Genomic DNA, 22,190 nt, shown 5'->3' with positions numbered 1-22,190 from the left:
TTTTAATTATAACCTTTAGAGGGAAACTGTTTTTCCAAGCCTACCATTTACTTCTGCTGCTTTTTCCTCTTTCTGCATTCCAAAGGGCCCCAAATGACAGCAAATAGAAAGAAACAGGTTCTACCCGAAAGAGCTAACTGTTAAGAGAAAATGTAAGAGGTGACTAGAAAGACAAATGGAGGAAATGCATAAAAAAGTGTCTGCAAGCAGATATAGCTGTGTCAGGAATCATACAGAGCTATTGGCTTAACCAGTGCTAGATGGAAATACTTCTATTGGGGCTTGTATGTACCATCTTTGAGTATGTATTCTCTTATAAGTTATAATAGACCTACAGTGTCTGCAGTGTATTGCCTTTACTCTTGCTATTTTTATCCTTCACCATCTATCTGAAACTTTGTTCAGTTGTCAGTCACAGCCTTACATTATTTTTTTTCCTATTCTTGGTCTCTAACTTGGTTTCTCAGTTGTTTTGTTAATAGAAATAGAGAATCAGCCAAAATTCCAATTTTTGTGTTGAAATAAAAATAGACTAACACAGAGAGTGTAATAAATCAGCAGTCCTTATGGACTGTATCACTCTGCAACAGATCCCCCACTCCAAACCATTTATAGCAACTGAAATTTTATTTGAAAGCAAATATCTGATGAGGCAAATTAATTATTATGACACTTTTCTATTGGTTAAAAAATGAGGAATCCAACATTTAAGGCTTGCTAATGCTTTTTTTGGCATCAAGAAAGGAGACACAGGTATCTAATATTAAATAGTGCTGCAGAAGGGCAAGTTAGCACTTTGTTTGCCAAATTAAGTTTCAAAGACTATGTAGGTTATGAAGTTTGGCTTTCTGCCCATAAATCTTGAATGACTGACAGACCACTGTAAAATAGCTTTGTTCAAAAGGAATCTTTGGCAGACAGCATCAAAGGTTTGAAACTCTGGAAGGGATGAAAAGAAAACCCCACTTTTGCACTGATTTCCCCTACAGATCAATGTCTCTGTGAAATTTGCCTGGGAATTATGAAGTATTTACTGTCTTATGTGCTGTATTTTTCACTGTATCCAAATGCCCCAGTGGTTCCTTTTATCTTAAAGATTTAGGGATATTTTTGTACATGAAATCTGAATGAATGAATGAATGAATGAATGCATCAGTGGAACACAGGGAAAAAAATTTGCTGGATTTAGACAGTTCTTTTCTTCCCTATTTTATCACAAGTTGGAGTATTGGTTTTACGACGCCTAAATTTATGGGTACATATTTTTATGGTAAAGCCTAATGACATGTTCTGAATGCTCCATCAAGCTCTCTCAGTTTCTTCACTTGACTCACAACTCTACTGGGTATGAATCAGTCCTGTAGTATAACTCTTAATCTCTTTTTAACCAGAATAATGGAGTGTGAGGGTTTTTTTTTTTTTATTTATGGTGTGTGTCATCGTGTCAACATCTACCTATGTAAACCAAAGAAGGGGAAAATAAAATATTTCTTGGAAAACTCTTGTCAGCCATCAATCAGTGCAGGAGATGAAGCATCTTTATTACATATAAGCATCAGAAGCAGAAAAATTTTTGTAACACACAGGTCCATAATTCTATCCTCAAGCAAGATGTGGCCCTGCTAGGGCATGAGCTGAAGAATAACTGGCTTTGCAGGGCAGTTTCTGCTTAGAAACACAGCATGCCTCCTCAGGTGGAGTGAGAGGCCTGAGGAGAAAAGGTTCCTCCACTTTCCCAGACTCTTTAAAGCTCTGCTCCACCTGCAGGTGTTGAAACTCTTGTTTGTCTTCCACAGGGTGAAGTGAAGAAGTGAAGCCTCACAGCTGAACTACTATGAGGTCAGAAGCCTTGCTGCTATATTTCACACTGCTACACTTTGCTGGGGCTGGTTTCCCGGAAGATTCTGAGCCTATCAGTATTTCGCATGGCAACTGTAAGTATGAGGGGCCAGAGGAGCACATGCAGTGCTGATCAGGGGACTTCAAATCAACACTACTTAAATACAGTTGCAGCGGATAAAGTTGTTTTTTCTTGATTTCTCCCATATCAGTCAATGTACATTGTCAGGTACTGACATAGGAGCATGACTTTTTCACATGGTCCAATTATTTGTTAATCTAATACAAATAACTGGTCTTCTTTAAGCTCAAATGGATTCTGTTTGAGCATTAGGCATTTTTTTCCTAAGATGGAATTGAAGAAGCTAAAAACTAAATCAAGACAAAGAATCTTGTATGACAGAAGGTCTCTCCTTTCTTACCAGTAGAGATTGGCAAACTCTCCAAAATCTAGTGTAACACCAGCAACTGCATACTGAGATCTGCTGGCTAAACAGGTGGAGAGCTTTCTGTGTACCTTACAGTGGACATCAGGCTTGACTTATCTGATTCTTTCACATTTGCCTCATCTCAATTGTGATAATGGCAATGAAAATTCTTCAAAGTCCGAAAGTTTCAGATGTTTATAAGGAAGTCTTTAGCATCTGGGCCCCTAAAAGTATGCCAGGGAGTAACAAGTCAGGCAAGAGCAGGCTTGTGTTCAATTCTTTTTTTGTTCAGGAATTTGGTTTTTAAATTGTCCATGTTCACTGTGCTTTGCAAGGTCCTGGTACCCAAAAACTTGTCTGTCCTGTGTAACATTATTCTGAAAGACAAGACTCCTGGGCACACCTGATGTGCTGCAAATGCTAATAGATTTCTGGGGTATAACAACAGGGAAGAACTGCTCTGAAGCAACCACAGGTGAAACATAGCTAGTGTGGCCACTTCAGCCACCAACATTTTCACCCTCCAGAAAGGCAGTGCTAATTATTCTTAGAAAAATTTGCCATACTTGATGTTTTTAGAGAAATAGAACATGGGAGGATTTTTCCTCTGCAGCATGGCATGCTGAAGTGGACATGAATGTCCTTAGTTTGTTCTAGATACATGAGCTACAGAGGAAACACTACTGCATAGAAGACAGACTGACAATAAAACTGGGCATTTTGCATGTAGGACATGATCAGAAGGATTAAATCCTGCCTGGTGTCTTAATTTATTTCTTAAGGAGTTCTCAGCACCTGGTTTGGTGAGAAGTTCCCTTTATTATCCAGTTTTATCACCAGACTTTGTGTCACGTGACACTATGAGGTCCTTTGCTGAAGCCATGCTGTGAACCAACACTTTGACCAAGCTTAACAGGTACAATGCTTTTACAAGACAATAGCTGAAGATACTAAAGCAGCAGATGAGTTTTTGCAGAAATAGACTCCCACAAGGAGCTGCAGTTTTCTGGGAAGGCATGTTAATGGGGTAAAACCATAGCTAGATGCTAGTCAGCTCAGTATAACATTCACTTGCAGCAGGTCTGCCATGATAGTGCTCATCACTGAATGTGAAGTGGCCCTTGATCAGAAGTGTTCACTGTTGTTAGGTTGTACGCCCATCCGAGGAGCAGTGGAATACCCTGTGTGTGCTGAGTTCTCACCCAAAAAAAACCAAAAGGGAATAGGCAATAAACACTCTTGCTGACTCGTAGAACTGGACGGGGGGAAGCTGACTTGTTGATAGCAGAAGCTCAGCATGGGGATTCCAATTAGTGTTGCTGCCCAGTTGCCAGAAGGATTGGAATATCAGACTGGTTGCCAAAATAATGTGCAGTGACTTTCACTTCATAATGTTCAAGTGGTGATTTCCCACCATTTCTCAGAAAACCCTGCAGCCGTTCTGTGACAGCAGTTGAGTCCTGTAGAAAACCCAGGGAACTGGCAGTTTGAGCCAACAAGAGCCAAGCCTTTTGCTTTAGCCACTACCAATCCAGTCATTGTAGTGATTGATTGGCCACTGTGGAACAGCTTCATCCTGATAGACATGCTTTAGCAGCCAGGAGCAAGCATTTAAGCTCTGCAAACAGTGAAGGAAAAACTGCAAGAAAGTGCCATGTACCTGTGCACCAAGAGCTCCAGAACAGCTTTATGCTTAAAAAAATTCACAGTTTTTGTCTTCTATAAAGGTGGTGACTTTCTCCTTTGCAGTTGCAGACAATGTAACCTTGAAGAACTCCCCAGCTCTCTGTGCTCATGCCTTCCAGCCCCAGTCTGTGCTTCCAGGGCAGAACAGAAACCGCGGGTTTTGGCTATAGCTGGGCCCCATGGTGATTCACATTAACACCATTTCAGTTTGTTATTCTCTTCTGACCCTGTTGATCTTTTTCCTTTCCACAGACACAAGACAGTATCCGGTGTTTGTGGGTCACAAACCAGGGCGGAACACCACGCAGAGGCACCGGCTGGACATCCAGCTTGTCATGGTCATGAACAGGACCCTCTACGTTGCTGCTAGGTCAGTAGCCGCCTGCTTCAGCACTCCTCTCTGACTGCTTTCAGAGGAGCAAGGAGAGCACAAGGAATATTCTGAGCTCTTCTCTGACGGACACATTATTTTTAGGATTGTCTTGCACACAGAGAGAACTTTGCAGCCTGTTAGTAAGACATATTAGAAACAATGCTAGATGATCAACTAAAGTTTTGCAATGTGTTACACCTGTGTTTTAGGGCTACATGCCTCTGCCTTCCTCTGAGACCTGCAAGAGGGAAGTTGCCAGAAATATAATTTAGTTCCATGGAGAAGCAATGCCATCCTCATCTTTTTATTCCACTAGTGCTCACCAATAATGACAAATTTTAGAGAATATTTCTTCTGTGCACAGATGTGTTTTTTGATAAGTTATTAGAATGAAATTTTGCTGATCTTGGCATGTTTTATGGTATCTTAAGACAAAGAAAAAGAACTGAACATGCTCCCTCAAGGTTAATTGAATTTAGTGTCTTGACTTTTTTTGGAGAGCTATACTGTGCAGACATGAGCACGTCGTTTCATAAAAATTGCACATGAGCCACCCATTTAGTTTGCCTAGCTCATCTTGCACTGTCAACCTCAGTGGGCCTACACCCATTAGACAGCTGCCAAACTTGCAGAGATCCAATGTTAACACTTCACATCCTTACCTGTTTTTAGCAAAGAAGGTTGACGATCTTAGAGTGGGAATTACATGAGAGATGCAGAATGAGTGCAAGATGGGTCCAGAGTAGCAAGGCTGGGTGGTCCAGATTTGCAAGGGTGGGCAGTCCAGTTTAGGAGCTCTTGGACCCACATGCTGTTTGGGACCTCCCTGCAAGCTGCCTCTCAAGTAGTAGCTTGTTTTCTGCTTGTTTTTTGGTCCTCCATTGGAAAAACACACACCTTTCTGCACGTGTCACATAAAACCAGGCAGTTGCTGCAGATGGGAGAAGTGGTGGGTGGGATGGCCAAGAGTGAAGGGGAACAGCTGCTGAACAGGCAGCCTCTCACCACCAGCCCCGTCTGCAAAGCCCTTGGCAGCCTCTGGGAGCTGCCTGCCTTTCTTCTCAAGCAGCCACTCCCCATCTCCTGGGTGGTCGGATGTGTCCTGTGGGGAAAGCTGCCTGTCCATCTCTGTGCAGCACCACAAAATTGGTAATTGCATTACACCAGCACGGTCACTGAGTGACACTTTCAGAGCCATGTCCCTGGCTGCTGGAAGAACACACCTGTTCCATTACCCAGCTGTAGCAGCTGCTCTGGCTAATTGCAGCTTCCCAGGCTCCCTGCATGCCCCTTGCTGCATGGGGTGGCAGAGCTCAGGGCTCTCACAGCAAGACCTTGCATGGAGTCCGGGCAGAGAGCAAGCATCCTTCCACAGGAGCTGCCGTGGTGGTGGTCACAGGGCACAGGGAGACATCAGCCCTGTGCTTTGTCTGAGTTCTGAGATTGGTATTTTTGCTGTTTTTAGTGGGATAAAGAGTGGGGCAGGACTGAGGCTTGAATAGGTTTGAAAGGTGGTGGCAGGATTTCCTCCTTTTCATGACTGAGCTCCCTTTGCTTTCCTCATTTGTTTTCCTTTAAATTAGGAAATTATTTGCAGTGAGGTGGTGGTAAATCCTCTTTGCAGATTTTGCTGTGCTGTTTTCATAGTTTGTTCCCAGACTGAGATTGACGCAGTTAGACTGTCTCAGTGCCCAAGTAACTGGCTTTAGAGCAGGAAAACCCAGAGAACAGTTTTGGGATGTGTGCACAAATTATATGAAGAATGCTAATATTTGGGGGACAACATGTACTAGTATGTGAATAGGCATTCTTCCTCATTTGTATAAAACAACTTGCTACAATGAGAGTGCTTATATAGACCTAGGATCTTGTGACCTACAAAAAAGAATAAAGACCTGATCTGTTTTGTACTTACATGGGCATGAAAAAAAATCTTCTTATGCTGTTTTTCCTTTGGTAACTCAAAAGCTCTTTGACATATTCTTCCCCCCCTCCATGTTACCGAATGAAGTCCCTCCTGGGCTGACAAGCCTATGTGATACAAGTTGAAATTCAGAGATAATTTTTATCTTTAAGTAACAAACTTCAGAAATGAGTCATCCTTCAGTATCTCGTATGGATGAAAGTTTGTAATTCAAATACTGCATTTCCTTCAAAGGCAGTAGTAAATCTAGAGATTGGAAGCAAATTTGTACACAAGCAAATGTGTTTGCCAAAGAGTTTTATAACAAGATTCATTGAAAACTGTAGCTAAATAAATCTTTGGACTATTATATGAGATATTGCTTTCATGCTTTTTTTATGCATTGAAATTCAGCAATCCCAAGTTTATATTTTATCCAATTATCTGAAAAACAATCAAAACAAATGGTTAAATAGTGAGCATTTTTATTTTAGCACTGTTGTGTTTAGGTTGGGGAGTTTTTTTGTTTGCTTGTTTTGGAAAAATCCAATGTTGACTTTTGCAGACAGTTTCAGCCCACCAGAAAGGCTAACTCAGATTTGAGAACTGCTTACATTTTATTAATGATCAACTGGCATAGAGCAAAATTTCTGTCAGTCCCACTGCTTATTTTGTCTTATGGGATACCCAGCTCCTGTATTAGCTATTACCAAATAAAGTTTTGTGTTCACTTCACAAAGGCATTATTTCATGTTATCAGACAGAAATACTCAGCCAACATAAATTAGAATAACTCAGTCAAAGGCCATGAAGCTTTACTCGCTGAACAGGCTTGCTAAGGACTGGCTCTGTCATCTTTTTTCTCGTGGGAAGGGTACTCGCTCCTCATCTCTCTCTCGCTGGCCCACACCCAGGCACACACATCCTTTTCTAAGTTTGCTGTGTCTCCTCCTCCCATTGTCTGGTGCGTTATGTGCCACTCCTCCTGTGTGTGTGTGAACCGAGCGGGCACGGAGCAGACTACGGGATGGCTCCCTCCTCTTTCGCAGTTACGTGTTTCCAAACCATGCTCCGAGTCCCAAGGGTCATGCACAGCCAGTGGCATTATTTAAATTCCCTTCCTCGACAAGATTATGCCATGGCAACAGAACTCAGTTCTGCTGACTGGAGGTGGGAAAAACGGAAGCTCTAGGATTAAGTAAATTTGTGTTAGAATAACTTAATTAGCAGTAAACTGTACACATGCCACAGCTAGTAGAAAGTAGGAGTTGGGCAGCAGTGGGAAAAGGAGAATGAGGACAATCCCACGTTTTCTGTGATTAGGGAGCCCTCCCCCAAATTTGACAGCTCTTTTGCTATCTACTGACACTGTCAGCAACTGTGCTTCATTTGTGGCTTGAGAAAATGATATGTAATTTTCCTGATGCTAACCTTCTTTCCAACAATCTCATAACTTAGCATCGGAGTTTCGTTTGAACTGTTCTTTGAATCAGATAGTAAGTCCTCTAAAAGACAGTTTTATTGAGGTGGAACTAAACAACTCAGCTCTTTCTGAGTACCACTGCTGTATTTTCTAATTGTCTTGCTCAAAATGAAAAAAAATCGTAACCTCTGGAAAGCAAGACTAATGAATAAAATCAAGAGCTGTGCTGGAAGAAGGGTTTTAGAGGTCCACCCGCACCTCATTTGCAATTCGAGAGATTTTTTCCCCCACTTTTATATAGCAGGAGTGACAGCAATAAAGAGTAATGCACATATAAAGGGAACCATGACGTAATCTATGAAGCTGATATTGTGCTAATAGGTAATTTTATTCCAGAACCAACCCTGACCACTGTTCTGTCACTGAAGTCAGGCAAATAATAAATCGAAGTATTAAACCAATCTTGTAAGTAAATGACAGCTCTGGTTTTAGAGTCTGGAGGAGAAGAAAACCCATCAGCTCCTCAGTTTGGCATCTTACAAAGAAAACAGCCTCAAGCTCCATAGGAGAAAAATTTTCAAAGCTGGTTCCCTACCACAACACTGCATCTTTTCTTCACCTGAGAGAAGTGTTTATTTCTCATGTAGCAGTATTCCGTGTTTGCCTTAGTCAAAGGCAAGACTAGCACTGTTTCCCAAAACCCAATAAATATGAAGCTAACCCTGAGAACAGCGATTTCTAAAATGGAAAGAGCCTGTGTTCTGCATTCAGCAGACCCTCCAATGCTGTGGGTCAAACTTCAGCTGCACAGCTTTCTCCATCTTGAAAATATTCAATTTTATTTCAAGGAAAAATGAGATCTCAGTCCCAATTCAATGTGCTGGTTATTACAACTTTGTGGATTGGTGTTTGTTTTCAAATTTGGGTTCTATACAGACCTATCCTTTTTCTCTGTTTACACAGAAAAGAATGTCTAAAAACATCTCTTTACCTGATCAGCTGTGTCTGTTTCCTCTTTCTAAGAACAGATTGGCAGCTAATTGTAGAGAGGGACAGGTTCTTGGGAAAATAGGAAAGTAATTGTAAGGAAAGAAGTGTGAACTTTTTTCAGAGAAATATTTTACAATTTAGTTTGGCCCGCAGCTTGTGAAGAAAAGAATAATTTCTGGGAATAGTTTTGTGCCTTTTTTCTACCATATTGTCAATCAAATTGTAACAGGGAAGGGAAGGGAAGGGAAGGGAAGGGAAGGGAAGGGAAGGGAAGGGAAGGGAAGGGAAGGGAAGGGAAGGGAAGGGAAGGGAAGGGAAGGGAAGGGAAGGGAAGGGAAGGGAAGGGAAGGGAAGGGAAGGGAAGGGAAGGGAAGGGAAAGGAAGGGAAAGGAAGGGAAAGGAAGGGAAAGGAAGGGAAAGGAAGGGAAAGGAAGGGAAAGGAAGGGAGACTTCTTTTTAACCTTAAATGGCTCTATATGCCACAGTGACATCTAGCCCAGGAATCTGGCAAAAGGTGCCTAAAAGCTATTGTGGCTGATTTCAGGATACAGGAACACATCTGCATGCTACATTGTGGCATCCTGGTGTAGGACTGAAAGAGCAGAAATCTCGTGAGACTTATCTACTTTCCCAAATCTCATTTGTTCAAATAATTGCTTTTGGGAAAGCATCTTACTTTGAAGTTTTGTAGCACTTTCCTTTTTTTCCTCTTAATGGGAAGACAAACAGTTTATATGTGAAAATGCTTTTGTGGGAGAAGCAGGGGATGCTGCCAGTAATGTCTTCTGGTAAGACCTCAGATTTTTTTTTAAATGGATTATGGATTATCTTGTGATAGATAGAAAATTAACTGTCTGACTATTCCATTTGACGTTGTATTCTTTGCTTTTGTTTACAGGGACCATATTTATACTGTTGATATGGACACATCACATACAGAAGAAATTTATTTTAGCAAAGTAAGTAACCTTTATCATTACCCAGAAACCAAGGACACTAGAACAAGTTTCAAATAAATAGGATGATAACATTGTTTTAACAAACTTGCCAGCACTGTTGTAAAACTGTAATAAGCAAGTAACATGGCATTGCTAATCATATTTGTGGAGAGCTAGAATAGCAATCGTGTCCTCTGCGAATTTCTGATAAGTGGTTTAGCTGGGCTGATAAGCAATCTACTGAAATATGGTGAGGTCCCCAATGGAACATCTGTCAAACATCTATTCATTTATATGCAGCAGTTTTCTATAACAGTTATACTATCCCAATTAAGTCTACTGAAACTTGTCATAAGAAACAAGTTACATATTTTCATTTGCACAAATTTTTTTCACTTGTGCTAGAACTGACTAAATAAAATCTTACTATAACATCACTTTGTAGATGTATTCACATTGTCTCTATGGGAAGTTACATTCAAACAAAGAAAAGCTTTGTCTGCATTACTGCATTGTATATTAACACAAACATACTGAAAATAATCTCCCTTCAGCTCCTTTGCACTTCATTCATGTTGTGTAACATATGTTGAACACAGCCTTGGTCTGACAGAAGATCATAAAAATTTGGGCACTGTATGAATTCCACTGGAGGAGGGGACAGTGCTTCATTATAACTGTGAATGATGGTGAAAGTGAGCTTTCTAACTCATCAAAGAGTGAGGGCACACGCTTACAATGGAAAGGAACATTCATGGTTACTCATTCAGCTTGGACCCCTCCATGAATGCACAGTGCTCAGTTTACTCATCAGGAACACTGTCAGAACTAACAAAGCTTCGTTATAATTAATAAGGTTTCCACTTTTGACCGTTTTTGAAACTCATCTCAAAAACAAAAAAAAACTGGCTGGGATTTAGCTGTAAATCTTCTGGAGAAACAGTGTTAGCAGATAAAGTCAGCAGTGTCTTGGCAGGAGAAAAACTCTTGGAGCTTGTTAGCTGAATTGAAGTGGTAAGGAGTACCTGAATTTTATTTCTTTCCAGATCTAAAATGTTGTCTTTGGGAATGTATATTTCATTTAGAATCCAGTGAAGGTTCATAGTCCATAAATTATAATTCTGATTTGAAAAAAAATCTGATATTGTTCTGATTTGTAGAGCAATATCAGTTAAAAGAAGAGAACATCTACTACTTTTAAGAAAAATACACATTTTTCAAAGTTCACCTATTGTTGAATTCTGTTCATTTAGGCTTTTAAGTAAGAGGGATGGATTTCTAGTATCATGAATTGGAGGCAAAACAAAGTTAAATGAACGATCCGCATCACTGAATTTCCATTGTTTCATTGTGGTGGATTAATCATGGATAAAGAGTGTAGAAAACTTTCAATAAATGTATGTTCAAAAGCTAGTCTCCCCTATGGGACTTCTACTTCTGAAATCAAATGTGAAAAACCTCTGAGTTGTAATTGATTTCTTTCTTTATTCTTGCAGAAATTGACATGGAAATCTAGACAAGCTGATGTAGACACATGCAGAATGAAGGGAAAACATAAGGTAGGCAATTTTCATTTCTTCTGCAACTGCCACTTCAGTTTAGTTGCATCACTATTATCTCAGGCTGCTGTCTGTGATGTGGAATGGATCTTGCCATTCATTTCTTAGCAGTAATTGCTTTTTCCATCAACTTACTGAAGGCTTTAATTTGCAGAAACAGTTCACTTCAAATGTGATAGAATATTAGGACAGAAGCCACAGCAATATCCTGAAATATTTAAGGCATGGAGCAGGTCACAATGCTTAGTGTAGCAGTTTTGCTTACCATTGCTTCAAAAGCCAAGTGCTGCTGTCCATCCCCCTGTGGGAATTTACTGAGGAGTTCAGGTAAAGCATCAGAAAAGATGAATGTGGGGCTGTAGAAGGACTGTTTCTCACACCACTTTCACCCTCCTGGAACCTATGACTGGCATAAGTAGTATCATAATTAGACACAGACTCTTTGATTCTTTACATCTACTTCCCCTTCTAGTTATAGAAGCTTTATGCCAGCGCATTGTAGTGGTGATGTCACTGTCTGACAGTGGCACAGGTGACAAAATCAGATTTTTCACTCTTCAGGAAAGCAACAGTATTCAAACAAAATTCACCTTTGTCAACAACAGCAAACTAGGAGCTACAATATGAATGCTTTATCTTCAGCTCTTTGTAATTTTTAAGCCACTAGAATATAAATTAATTACAAATTGCTCACTGTTAGTTAAACATAGTCAAAATAAGGCCGGAGTATCACAGTAGGTACCAGCCAATTTAATTTTAAACCTGTGAAATATCACTGCTTAAAAATGAAAACAGATACTCAAAATGCAGTCGTTGAAATAGTTTTTTTTATTATTTTTCTTCAGGATGAATGTCATAACTTTATTAAGGTTCTCCTAAAAAGAAACGAGGATACACTGTTTATCTGTGGAACAAATGCATTCAACCCTTCTTGCAGGAACTACAAGGTATGTAATCTGTTTGCAGAATTTCACTTATGCCTTGTATTTTGGTTGGATTTATTGTGACTATGTTGGCAGCAGCGTGAGATTGTCCTTCACCCATGCACCATTCAACTCTGAAACATTTGTCCTGACTTGTTTCAGCGCTACCGAGTTCAATGTTGATTGGATTTCCGAGAAAATCCCAGACTGAGTACCTAGCTCTTTGCAACTCCTGCACATCAAGAGAATTGCCACTTTGCACTGCCCCCCATAGGTACAGAGTCCTTCAGATTCCTGCTTGGGGCTGTAGTCCCACCTCAGAAAGTTCCTCAGCTTGTCACTGACACTCACATCAAGTCATAGACTAATATTGGGGGTTACTGCTGACTAGCGTGTTCTAAAATTTCTGTTCTACTGCTCTCAACCGCAAAACCAGTTCTGAAGGAGCCTGGGGACATAGCTAGCAAAACCTGAGTTTCTTGTGAGCCCCCAGGATAGGGGTGCTGGGGAGATCCTATGGCATTGTGTGCTGTGGGACTGATGGAACAGCTAATCTCCGCAAGGAGCAGTACAGCAGGACAGAGAAGTATTCCTCACTTGCTGGGGATCTGCAAAGCCAAAACATTATCTGGAGCAGTGTAGAAACCCTGCTGGTCCCTGCATGCTTGACATTAATGCCCTGAAGCCAATTTATTCCTTTGGCATAGTGTATCTCAGGAGTCTTCATTCCAGTAGGACCCACTTATTGAAATATTTCCCATTTCCTTAGGTTTTTACCATTATATTCTGATATAACTCCCAACAGTGGATGTCTCCGGAGTAGCTTTGAAATTAATTTATTTAGGCATTTGAATCCAGACTCTGCTTTTCTAGGTGCTGTTATGTCCCACAGGTGTTTTCTCATCTTTTTTTCTGGAAAAATAAAATTCAGTTTTAGTAATGCTGCTCCTGACAAAATTACAACTGCCATTTAGGTTTTAGGTTCAGAGTTATTGGAAAAAAGCAGAATAAAGATGTTAAGAGCCAGGAAAACTACTTCCCTAATGGTATTCACTGTGACTGGTGGTCTTCCTTGATTTTTGTGCAATGATGCTTTGCCTCATTTAGCCACTATAATGGCTGCAGTTTAGAAAACACAGGAGAGAAGTGCAGGGTAGTTTTTTCTTCCAGTCTATGGAGGAATAACCAAATTGAGTAAGAATAGAAGCCTGTGTCGTGGTAACTCTGAGGTACAGTTAGCTACTCTAACAGCTGTTTTTTTCATTCTTTCTTTCCTTGCCTGCTCCTAGTATGCAATGAAGCTTCTTGATCCCTGGGCTGTATTTATTCTTCTACTACAGTTTGCAATTTTTAATTTTTAATCTCTGAATTCCATTAATAAGGCTAACAAATCTCAGCCAGTCTCCTTGTGTGGAAGTTGTCTTTTAGATACAATTTTAGATTTCATTGACATCTTGGTGTGAGGCATATAAATGGCCTCCTCCCCCTTACTCCAGAGTTTTCATCCCCTGTGGTGCAGGGCTGGATAGTGATGCCCCTGGCAGTCTAGAGAAGGCCTCTGCAACACCTGCCCTGGCTTTTCCTCCATGTATTCCTTCATTATCCAGAGAGAGAACTGAATGTGTGCCAAACAGAAAGCAGGGCTCTCCCTCAGGTGTGCCAGTGGTCGTGAGGGTGAGCCCAGCCTGTGGAGCTTGTGCAGGAAGAGTTACTCAGGACTCTAAATCATTTCCTCTTACTATCATGTGAAATGCTTTTCAGCCTTTGAGTAAACACAACTGACTGCCCTCAGAGTGGACTTTGACAGAAAGGATACATGACAGAAAACAAATGATCACAAATCATCCACTGAAGGACTTGGAAGCTATAGCACACAAATTAAAAGTTTATTTAAGTGGATGGTGCTGTGTGGGTTATTTGTCATGCTCTGTGAATCTTTACTGTGTGTAATCTGTAGAGTATGAGATGGACAAGTTGCCTGAATATGCTACATAGGTTCTTATTCTCAAAATACTGTAGTATAAGCATCTTAAAGGCGTAACAGGTGTACAAGTCTCCCTTAGCTCACCAAACCTTCTTGAACTTCATGTAAAGTCAATCTGTATATTTGTGTCGTTATCAGTGCCCAGGGTGAATTTATTTCCCAGGAGTTACACATAAGCCTCAGAATTTACAATTCCTGTACAGATTAATTCTTGCTTGATGGTAAGAGGATTCTCTGTGACATGGAGTCAACTGGTATAGAAAAACGTGAAGAGCATCTTTCTGAATATGCAATTCAAGGAAGAGAGCACCACTATTGAGACTAGAGCAGAAGGACCTCTGGACTTGGGGAAGAAAAATGCACACAGAGATAATTGTTCTAGTGTTGTTTCTTCTGAATGCTGTGGTTTGCAGTCTTTTCTGTGTATAAGAGTGCTTCTGTTGGGTCACTGGTGAGGATAAATTTTGGATCCTTGCCAGAACCACAGACCACATGGCCTGCTACAGTTCAAAACAAAACTTGTGTGCAGGTAAAATATAGACTGAAGACTTCAGTAAAATGTGTCAGGGTGAGAATTATTAGCTCCAAAAGAATGCCTGACTTACTGGACATACTTTTTTCAAGCTTTTTTTATTTAATTCCATTTTTTTTTTTTGTCAAGTTTTTCCTTCACAGTCAGGAGTAGAGTTAGAGTAAGGGCCTTCTCCTGGGCCCAGAAAAGAAGAAACACTGTCATAAAGCATCATCCTGGGTAAGAAATTTTGTTTCTTTGTTTCTTTACCTGAGGAGCTCCCTTTGATTTTTCAGATGGATACCCTGGACTATCTGGAAGAGGAATTCAGTGGAATGGCCAGGTGCCCCTATGATGCAAAGCATGCCAACGTTGCGTTGTTTGCAGGTAAAATGACAGCAATAAACTTTTTGCTTTCTGTCCTGCAGCCCAGGCTTGGTGTAACACTGTGCCTCTTGCTTGAGCCCAGAATGCCTAAATCTAGATGGTGTCAAACAGAGTAAACACTGCCTGAAAAGAGGGGACATAAGGAAATTCCTAGCAAAAACAGCCTTCCCCGCTTTGGAATTAACTTCACTGTCATCAACATTGCATAAAGCCTCAGTTTCATGGATCAATATTTCAGTATTTCCTGTATTCTTGATAATATGGCCTCTGTGTGGCACCATTTTTGGCTGCATTCAGCTTCTGTGAACATCAAAGGAAGTCAAGGCTTATGTAAGCTTTAATTAGGATTAAGCAGGATATGCTCATTAACAACTCTAAGCCTAAGCTAACATTCATAATAAAAGGAAGTTATGGAAAATGCTGTGGCATGCCCTTTTCTAGATCTAGAAGGACAGGGGAGGTGATTTTTTTTTTTTTAAGCTGAAAACATCTTACTATGATCTTATCAGCTGCCGTAGACAAAAGGAGAGAAGTGTATTGGCTGGTGGTGATTTATGCTGCATGCAGCATAATAGTGTTAATTCTGATTTCTACTACGATAGTTAGAAAAAGTGAAATCTTATAAATTGAGTTAATTTTGGCTGTTGATTGTACGGTATTTTTTTATATGTTGTCAGAAATTTCTGATTAAATTATCTCTTTATTGAACTTCTCCTAGTGTGAACCCTGATGATCTTTTCTTAGATCTGGCTGATAGATAAGTGGTGCAAATAATAAAAACATCCTCCATAATAATGTGAGCCTTCTTCAACAGGTGTGATACTATAAAACAGTTTGGGTGCTCACATGGAAATAACTAAGCTATTCCTCTGAAGATTTAAGATTTAAGCCATTGTCAAACAAGTCTATAGCCAAAGGGCTCTATTAAGCACTACCATGTTTGAGGAATCATCATCTGCCTCACAAAGGAGGGATTTTGTAACCTGTTTCAATTTTTTTTTTTTTTTTTTATAATGCAAGTAAATGGTCCTTTTGTTCCAATAATAGTGATGATGATAGTGGTAGAATGTGATTTCTTAATTACAGTCACATGCAGGAATATACAGTAGAAATTCTCTAACGGTAGTAAGTAATTAATAAAATATGGAAATAGAGAAACTCCTTCAAAGGAATATTTTTCCCATGTGTCTCACACTCCCTATCCTTCATGCAGCCTGAATGACCTTTCAGAAGGGTCTTTCTCAGCGTATTGGCCAAGAAAGAGTTTATGACCAGCCTATTGTAAACATTCACTTTGAATGCAAAGAAGTTCTGAAAGATTACTCCAAATTCGTCACTGAAGAAATCCTTGAATTATTTGAAAATAAAGAGAATATTTATAGAAATATTCATGGTGATTCAGAATAAATTTGATACCGTTCAAATAAATATTTGTAGGATATTCCTTGTAAATCTGCTAGCTTCAAAAAATCACTGCTATATGTGTCTTACATGTTGATACCCATGCTAACTTTTCAGAGTGCATTGAAAAGCAGTTTCAGAACAGTTTAGGGCACTAATCCAAGTTATCTGAGTTTGTTGGATGCGCTTACTTGAGTATGGCTCTTCTTGCAGCCTGTAGCTATTGCAGCTGATATGTGAGAATTGTAGTTGGTCACAGGAACTTGGCAGGAAAGAAAATAAGAGTGTAGTTGTATAAACATGAGTTCAGACATCCACATCTAAAAAATTGAGCTTTTTATTCTATTTTAAATCAGGGAGGGGGACACATGTAGTAATTATTTTTTCTGTTTTGCTAAGAAAAAATGATCATTCTTAAGTGGCCAAATAAGGACAAGAATTGCATGAGTCAGAACAAAGCATACAGTACTGCTAATAAAAAACAGTCTGAATTTTAATTCTGGAGCTGAAATTCACAGACTCACAGAGTTTCTAGGGTTGGAAGGGAGCTCTGGAAATCATCCAGCCCAACCCGCCCTGCCAAGGCAGGGTCATCTACAGCAAGTGACACAGGAATGTGTCCAAGTGGGGCTTGAATGCCTCCAGAGAGGGAGACCCCACAACCTCCAGAGAAAGGCTGCTACAGTGCTCTGCCACCCTCAATGTAAACAAATTCCTCTCATGTTGAGGAAAGCTCTTGAGCTTTACTTTATGGCCATTGCTCCTCATCCTGTCGCAGGACACCAATGAAAAGAGTCCAGCAACCTCCTCTTGGCATCTGCCTTTGCGATAGCTGTGTGCATCAATTCCCTCTCAGTCTAAGTCTGAAAGTATAATGAGGAGAACTTGACCAATAGAGACCTCTCTGCTTTATCCTGGGAATGTTCTCAGTGCTGGTGCCTTCAAGGCACCAACATAATCTCTGTCAAACAAGATGTAGACAATTCTGGTTTTTATGCAGACACAACAGAGAAATAATTTTGTGTGCTCATGCTGCACCACTTGTGCTTCCAGCAGACAGCATGTTCTAAGTTCTATTTCACACATGAAAACAATCCTGTACAGTTACCATGACCTGCAAACAAAGTAGACAACAAATAAAATTTTAAAGTATTGCTGAAACTTGTGCTTTTATGTCCTTATAGTTTTGTACGTTTTGGTTGTCCTTGGAGTGCCATTTTGTAGGCCCTTTCTTATCACTTGTCCTCCATTCTTTAAGAGAGAGGAATGCATAAATCATAGGGGAAATGCCTAAAATGCATGCTAGAAAAGAAATATTGATGGGCAATCCTCCTCCACCTCTTTCCCTCGCTGTTTCAGCAGGGCTCCCAACATGTTCGTTAATTTTTTCTTAGTGATCTTTGGCAGAGCAGAAGTGCTCTCAAGGGGAGAAATTTTCATAAGCATCAATTAGCTGACAGTCTCCAAGCCCTGTCTGGTTTGCACTCCCATTGAAACTAGCATGTTTTGCTGACATACCTAAGCAGAATTTCTGAGTGTTGAACTAGTGACATGTGACTGGAAAGGGTAGTTCAGTATGACATACCTAAACTGAAGAAGAATTATTCCATAAGGTTATTTTCTTCTGCAGCATCCCTCTGAAATTACCATTCTGCAGAGCAGTGAGTTGTTTGTTCGTTATTCAGTTCCATTCACCTGGCTGGATTTTTTTCCTTCCTTCAGTGTTCCTAAGGAGAATGTGATGGTTTTGTTTCCCCTTCTCATCTGACTGGTGAAAGAAGAAGCAATTTTACAATTTCTAATGCTCCTCCCCCCCCCGGTTTCTTCTTTCCTTCCACCCCAGAGGGAAAGCTGTATTCCGCCACAGTGACCGACTTCCTCGCGATAGACGCGGTCATATACCGGAGCCTGGGAGACAGCCCAACCCTGCGGACAGTTAAACATGACTCCAAGTGGTTGAAAGGTAGATAAACAAACAAGACAAAAAAAGCAGCATCTCTGAGGAGAGTCTTGGATTTCTGACAGACCTCTTTGTCATTTCATTTCACCAATGCTTTCTGGCAGAAAGAAGGAAGCAGATTACATTGCTTGCTTACTCTGATCTGTTTATCTCTTTCACTCCTCTCCTGACCCAAAGATACTGGATTTGACAGAAGCTGTGAGCTGGGTAGATCAGAATATATATTCCAGTGAGCTTTCCAAGATTAAATCCACCAGTTTACATCTGTTGAATGGAAAAGCTGGAGCTTGCAGGGCTCTGTGTGCTTGTGCTGTGTTTGCAAATATTCCTGCCACAGCACTGTTAGGTAACAATCAAGGCTTTATGAAGTATAGTCCTGTAATGCTAAGATTCATTAATGAAACTAAAATTGTGTGAATATTGCACAAAGCCTTTCTGTTACAGTTCTTAAGGATTGTACTGCTGCCATTGAATTAGGCAATTTTTGTGCTCTAAATGCCCTCTTTGTTAAGGATTGTGCTGTTTAGCTTCATGTAGGTGTTGAGAATTGTTAGCATTTGGAGTGATTTTAACAGAGAGCAAAGCCATAGTTTCAAGTCTTTTTCTGCATGCAGAAATGTTTTGCCAGGTGTCAACTTTAGCTGTCCCACTTTGCTTGCTGCTACAGACACGTGTGGGCAGAAACAGTTACGTGGTTTGTTATTCCCTCAGCTCACAGACTGCATGCCATAAAGAGCACTGCTTGGACCCCTCAGGCATACAGTTATAAATGCCTGTTTACCTTTCCTCTTATTCCATGCAGGGCAGACATATTAGTGACAGAGACTTAACTACCCTGCAGTGAAGTTGTACAGACTTGTTCCCAGCTCTCCTGTCCCCAGACAGCGATTCTTCTGCAGTGGTGATTTGTTTGTTCTGAAAACTGATCAAGTTTGTCAAGAACAGCTATTTCACCTCTGGATGTTAGATGTGAATGTGTTTGGCCTCTCTTTGCAGTCTGTATCCTGTATGTGGTGCCTAAATCAGGTGTCTTGCATTGCTGTTTTTTTTCCTAGAGCCGTACTTTGTCCAGGCAGTTGACTATGGCAATTACATATACTTCTTCTTCCGGGAAATAGCAGTGGAGTACAACAGCATGGGAAAGGTAAGGGCAAAAACACTGCCTTGAATGACTTTGTCAGATTGAGGAGGAGGAAAATTTATGCTATTCTTGGACCAATGCTGTTATGAGTGACCTTGAAATGAGAACCATAAATCATGATGACAAGGTCAGCATTTTGAGAAGATTCCTATTGCTCAAGCCAAAAGGTTGGCTGGAGTAAAACATTGCACTCACTGTCTTGAAAGGAAAATGTGTAGTTTCTTACAGTGATGGTGTATGCTAGAGTTTCTTTTCTGAAATTATAGAAAGCACAAGGCTAATCTGGTTAGTTCAACACAGTAGATAATTGTTAAAAACAGATTCCAAAGCAGGAAGAAATTTTTCTGTAAGAAATATGAATTAGGGTGCTGAGTAAACAAGGGTAGGAATTTTGTGCTCTGCCATTCTGCAAAGAATAATTAAACACTTTCTGCATTTTTGCTAATTTCACAATAGCTTTCTGACTAAGCAGTCAGAAAAGCTGACCAAGGTCACAAAGGTGGAGAGCAGGAATAAAAGCCCAGCAAGATTTGCATAGTTTTTAAGTGCTGAAAACACAAGAATCAGAGCAGCAGTGTGGGTTGCAAGGATTGTGAATATGAAATGTGCTTTTGTTTGGGGAAATAGAAAACTAAGCAGTCTGTATGGAAATGAATTTTATATGGGTTGAGAACAGATCTCCTGAAGGATTTATGGCTGTGTAGTAAATGCCACAGTCTTATCTTTCATAGCACACTGTTCCAAAGCTTAATTTTTCTCTGTTTCTTATTTGTCACAGATTATAGAAAAGTGGTATTAAATTAAGCACCTTGCTGTGTTATTCCAAATGTTTTAAAAGCAGTATTCCAACGAAGACTTTAGGTCAAGCAAACGTTTAATTTTCTCCATTATTTTTGCTCTATTCCTTCCAGGTAGTTTTCCCAAGGGTGGCTCAGGTTTGCAAAAATGACATGGGAGGATCTCAGAGAGTGCTGGAAAAACAGTGGACTTCCTTTCTCAAGGCTCGGCTGAACTGCTCAGTTCCTGGCGACTCACACTTCTACTTCAACATACTGCAGTCGGTCACAGATGTTATCCGTTTCAATGGCCGGGATGTTGTTTTAGCAACATTCTCCACTCCATATAATAGGTAATAGCCACAATAACATTTTACCTTCTATTTCCTCTATGTTTTGCTTTTCACCACAGTTCCTTTTTACTTTATGCAAGCGCAAGAAGAAATTGCTCGTACAACATAATTATTTTGTACTCTGCACTTAGCAATAGTTTGTGTTCAATTTTAAGGCATCCTGCTATTTCTTACTTCCTACCTGGTAACTTAGGGTGGCTTTCAGCCATTTACTGTCTGGACACATTCCTCAGATGTACTTTTCTTTACAACGGAATAGTTTACACCAGCCACCAAGAAGTGTTTCAGTGTGTAACTTGCAGAATATTATTCCAAAGAGAAAATACAGTATTTTTTTCCTCACAAAGAAAGGACTGTGTCTGTCTTGTCTGCAGCTAAACCTCCAAGAACCATATTATCTCCTTCTTTTTGTTTTATGCATCCCTGGTGACTCTTGCATTGATCTTTGACCGTGCATTGACCCTGCTGCCCCCTGACTCTCCTGGGAGAGCCAAGGCCTTTTCATGCAATCTGGCTTAATAAAAACAGGTGAACAAATAGAGATTCAACATCAGAAAATAGATTGTATCTTGCAATTATCTCAAAATTGAGATTGTACTCCCACTCTGCTAGTATTTCCTGTGGCGTTTCATGAATAATTCTTTTCCTTAAGTATTGCATTTTAGAATCTAAGTACTTGGTGTAAAAAGCAAAATACTGTTTTACAGGCTGCAGGTTTTGCCAGACATGGAAGGTGGCAGAAAAGAGATCAACTTAATTTAAGCTTGTATTCCCTATTGGTGGCATAATTACTCCATTGCAGTTTCCATTGTTTTGATGTCAAAAGTGGTGATTTTACATTACAGATCCAGACTCTCATTTGAAGCAAGTTCTGTGAATGACCTTACTGAGGTCAGGCTTTGACAAGGGGTGGCAAGGGTACAGCAAAACTAAATGAATTTCAACAATAAAATTCCTCTTTTAGCTCAAATGTTACTGTGTGAAACCGCGATATACTTTTTAGCAGACCTGGCAACCCGGAGGGCCAAGCATGTTCTGGAGAGCATCAGGCACAACATCTCCAGCCAAGCAAGGGAGGGGATTGTCCCACTCTGCTCTGCTCTGGGGCAGCCTCATCTCGAGTGCTGGGGGCAGTTTTGGGTACCACAATATTAGAAGAATCTAAAGATATCAGAGACCGTCCAAAGGAGAGCAATGAAGGCGGTGCAGGACTTTAGGGGAAGCTATATGAGGAGTGAACAAGGCCCTTGGCTTGTTTAGCCCTCACAGCAGTTCAGAGCTTCCTTATGAGGTGAAGAGGAGGGGCAAGCACCAGTCTCTGCTCTCTGGTGGCCTGTAAGAGGACTCAAGGAAGCTGAGTCATAGAGGATTAGGTTGGATATTAGAAAAAATCGGTTCTTCACCCTGAGGGTGGTTGGGTGCTGGAGCAGGCTTCCCGGGGAAGTTACCAAGCCTGGCAGACATCAGGGACCATCTGGACAATGCTCTCAGGCACATGGTGTGATTCTTGGGATGTCCTCTGCAGGAGGATTGGACTTCAATGATCCTTGTGAATCACTTCCAGTTCAGGATATTCCATGATTCTGTAGTTCTGTGAAACCTACTTCTGACATAA

At 40.5% G+C, this 22,190-nt stretch overlaps 1 protein-coding gene across 5 annotated transcripts in view; it reads left to right on the top strand.

Moving 5' to 3' along the window:
* Window positions 1–22,190, top strand: part of SEMA6A (semaphorin 6A) — a 129,916-nt gene that overhangs the window by 48,673 nt on the left and 59,053 nt on the right. For all 5 annotated transcript variants that reach the window (XM_059492076.1, XM_059492075.1, XM_059492074.1 and 2 more), the window contains exons 2-10: window positions 1,797–1,934; window positions 4,206–4,323; window positions 9,541–9,601; window positions 11,077–11,139; window positions 11,985–12,086; window positions 14,854–14,944; window positions 18,189–18,308; window positions 19,361–19,449; window positions 20,358–20,575. In XM_059492076.1, the coding sequence (XP_059348059.1) occupies window positions 1,835–1,934; window positions 4,206–4,323; window positions 9,541–9,601; window positions 11,077–11,139; window positions 11,985–12,086; window positions 14,854–14,944; window positions 18,189–18,308; window positions 19,361–19,449; window positions 20,358–20,575 (962 nt within the window). In that variant the 5' untranslated portion in view covers window positions 1,797–1,834. The remainder of the gene's footprint in view (window positions 1–1,796; window positions 1,935–4,205; window positions 4,324–9,540; window positions 9,602–11,076; window positions 11,140–11,984; window positions 12,087–14,853; window positions 14,945–18,188; window positions 18,309–19,360; window positions 19,450–20,357; window positions 20,576–22,190) is intronic.

Source organism: Ammospiza nelsoni, chromosome Z, assembly GCF_027579445.1.
Source record: "Ammospiza nelsoni isolate bAmmNel1 chromosome Z, bAmmNel1.pri, whole genome shotgun sequence".
In the NCBI taxonomy this organism is placed as follows: Eukaryota; Metazoa; Chordata; class Aves; order Passeriformes; family Passerellidae; genus Ammospiza; species Ammospiza nelsoni.
The sequence above is the reverse complement of the archived record's forward strand: the minus strand, read 5'-3'. Positions and strand labels throughout refer to the sequence as shown.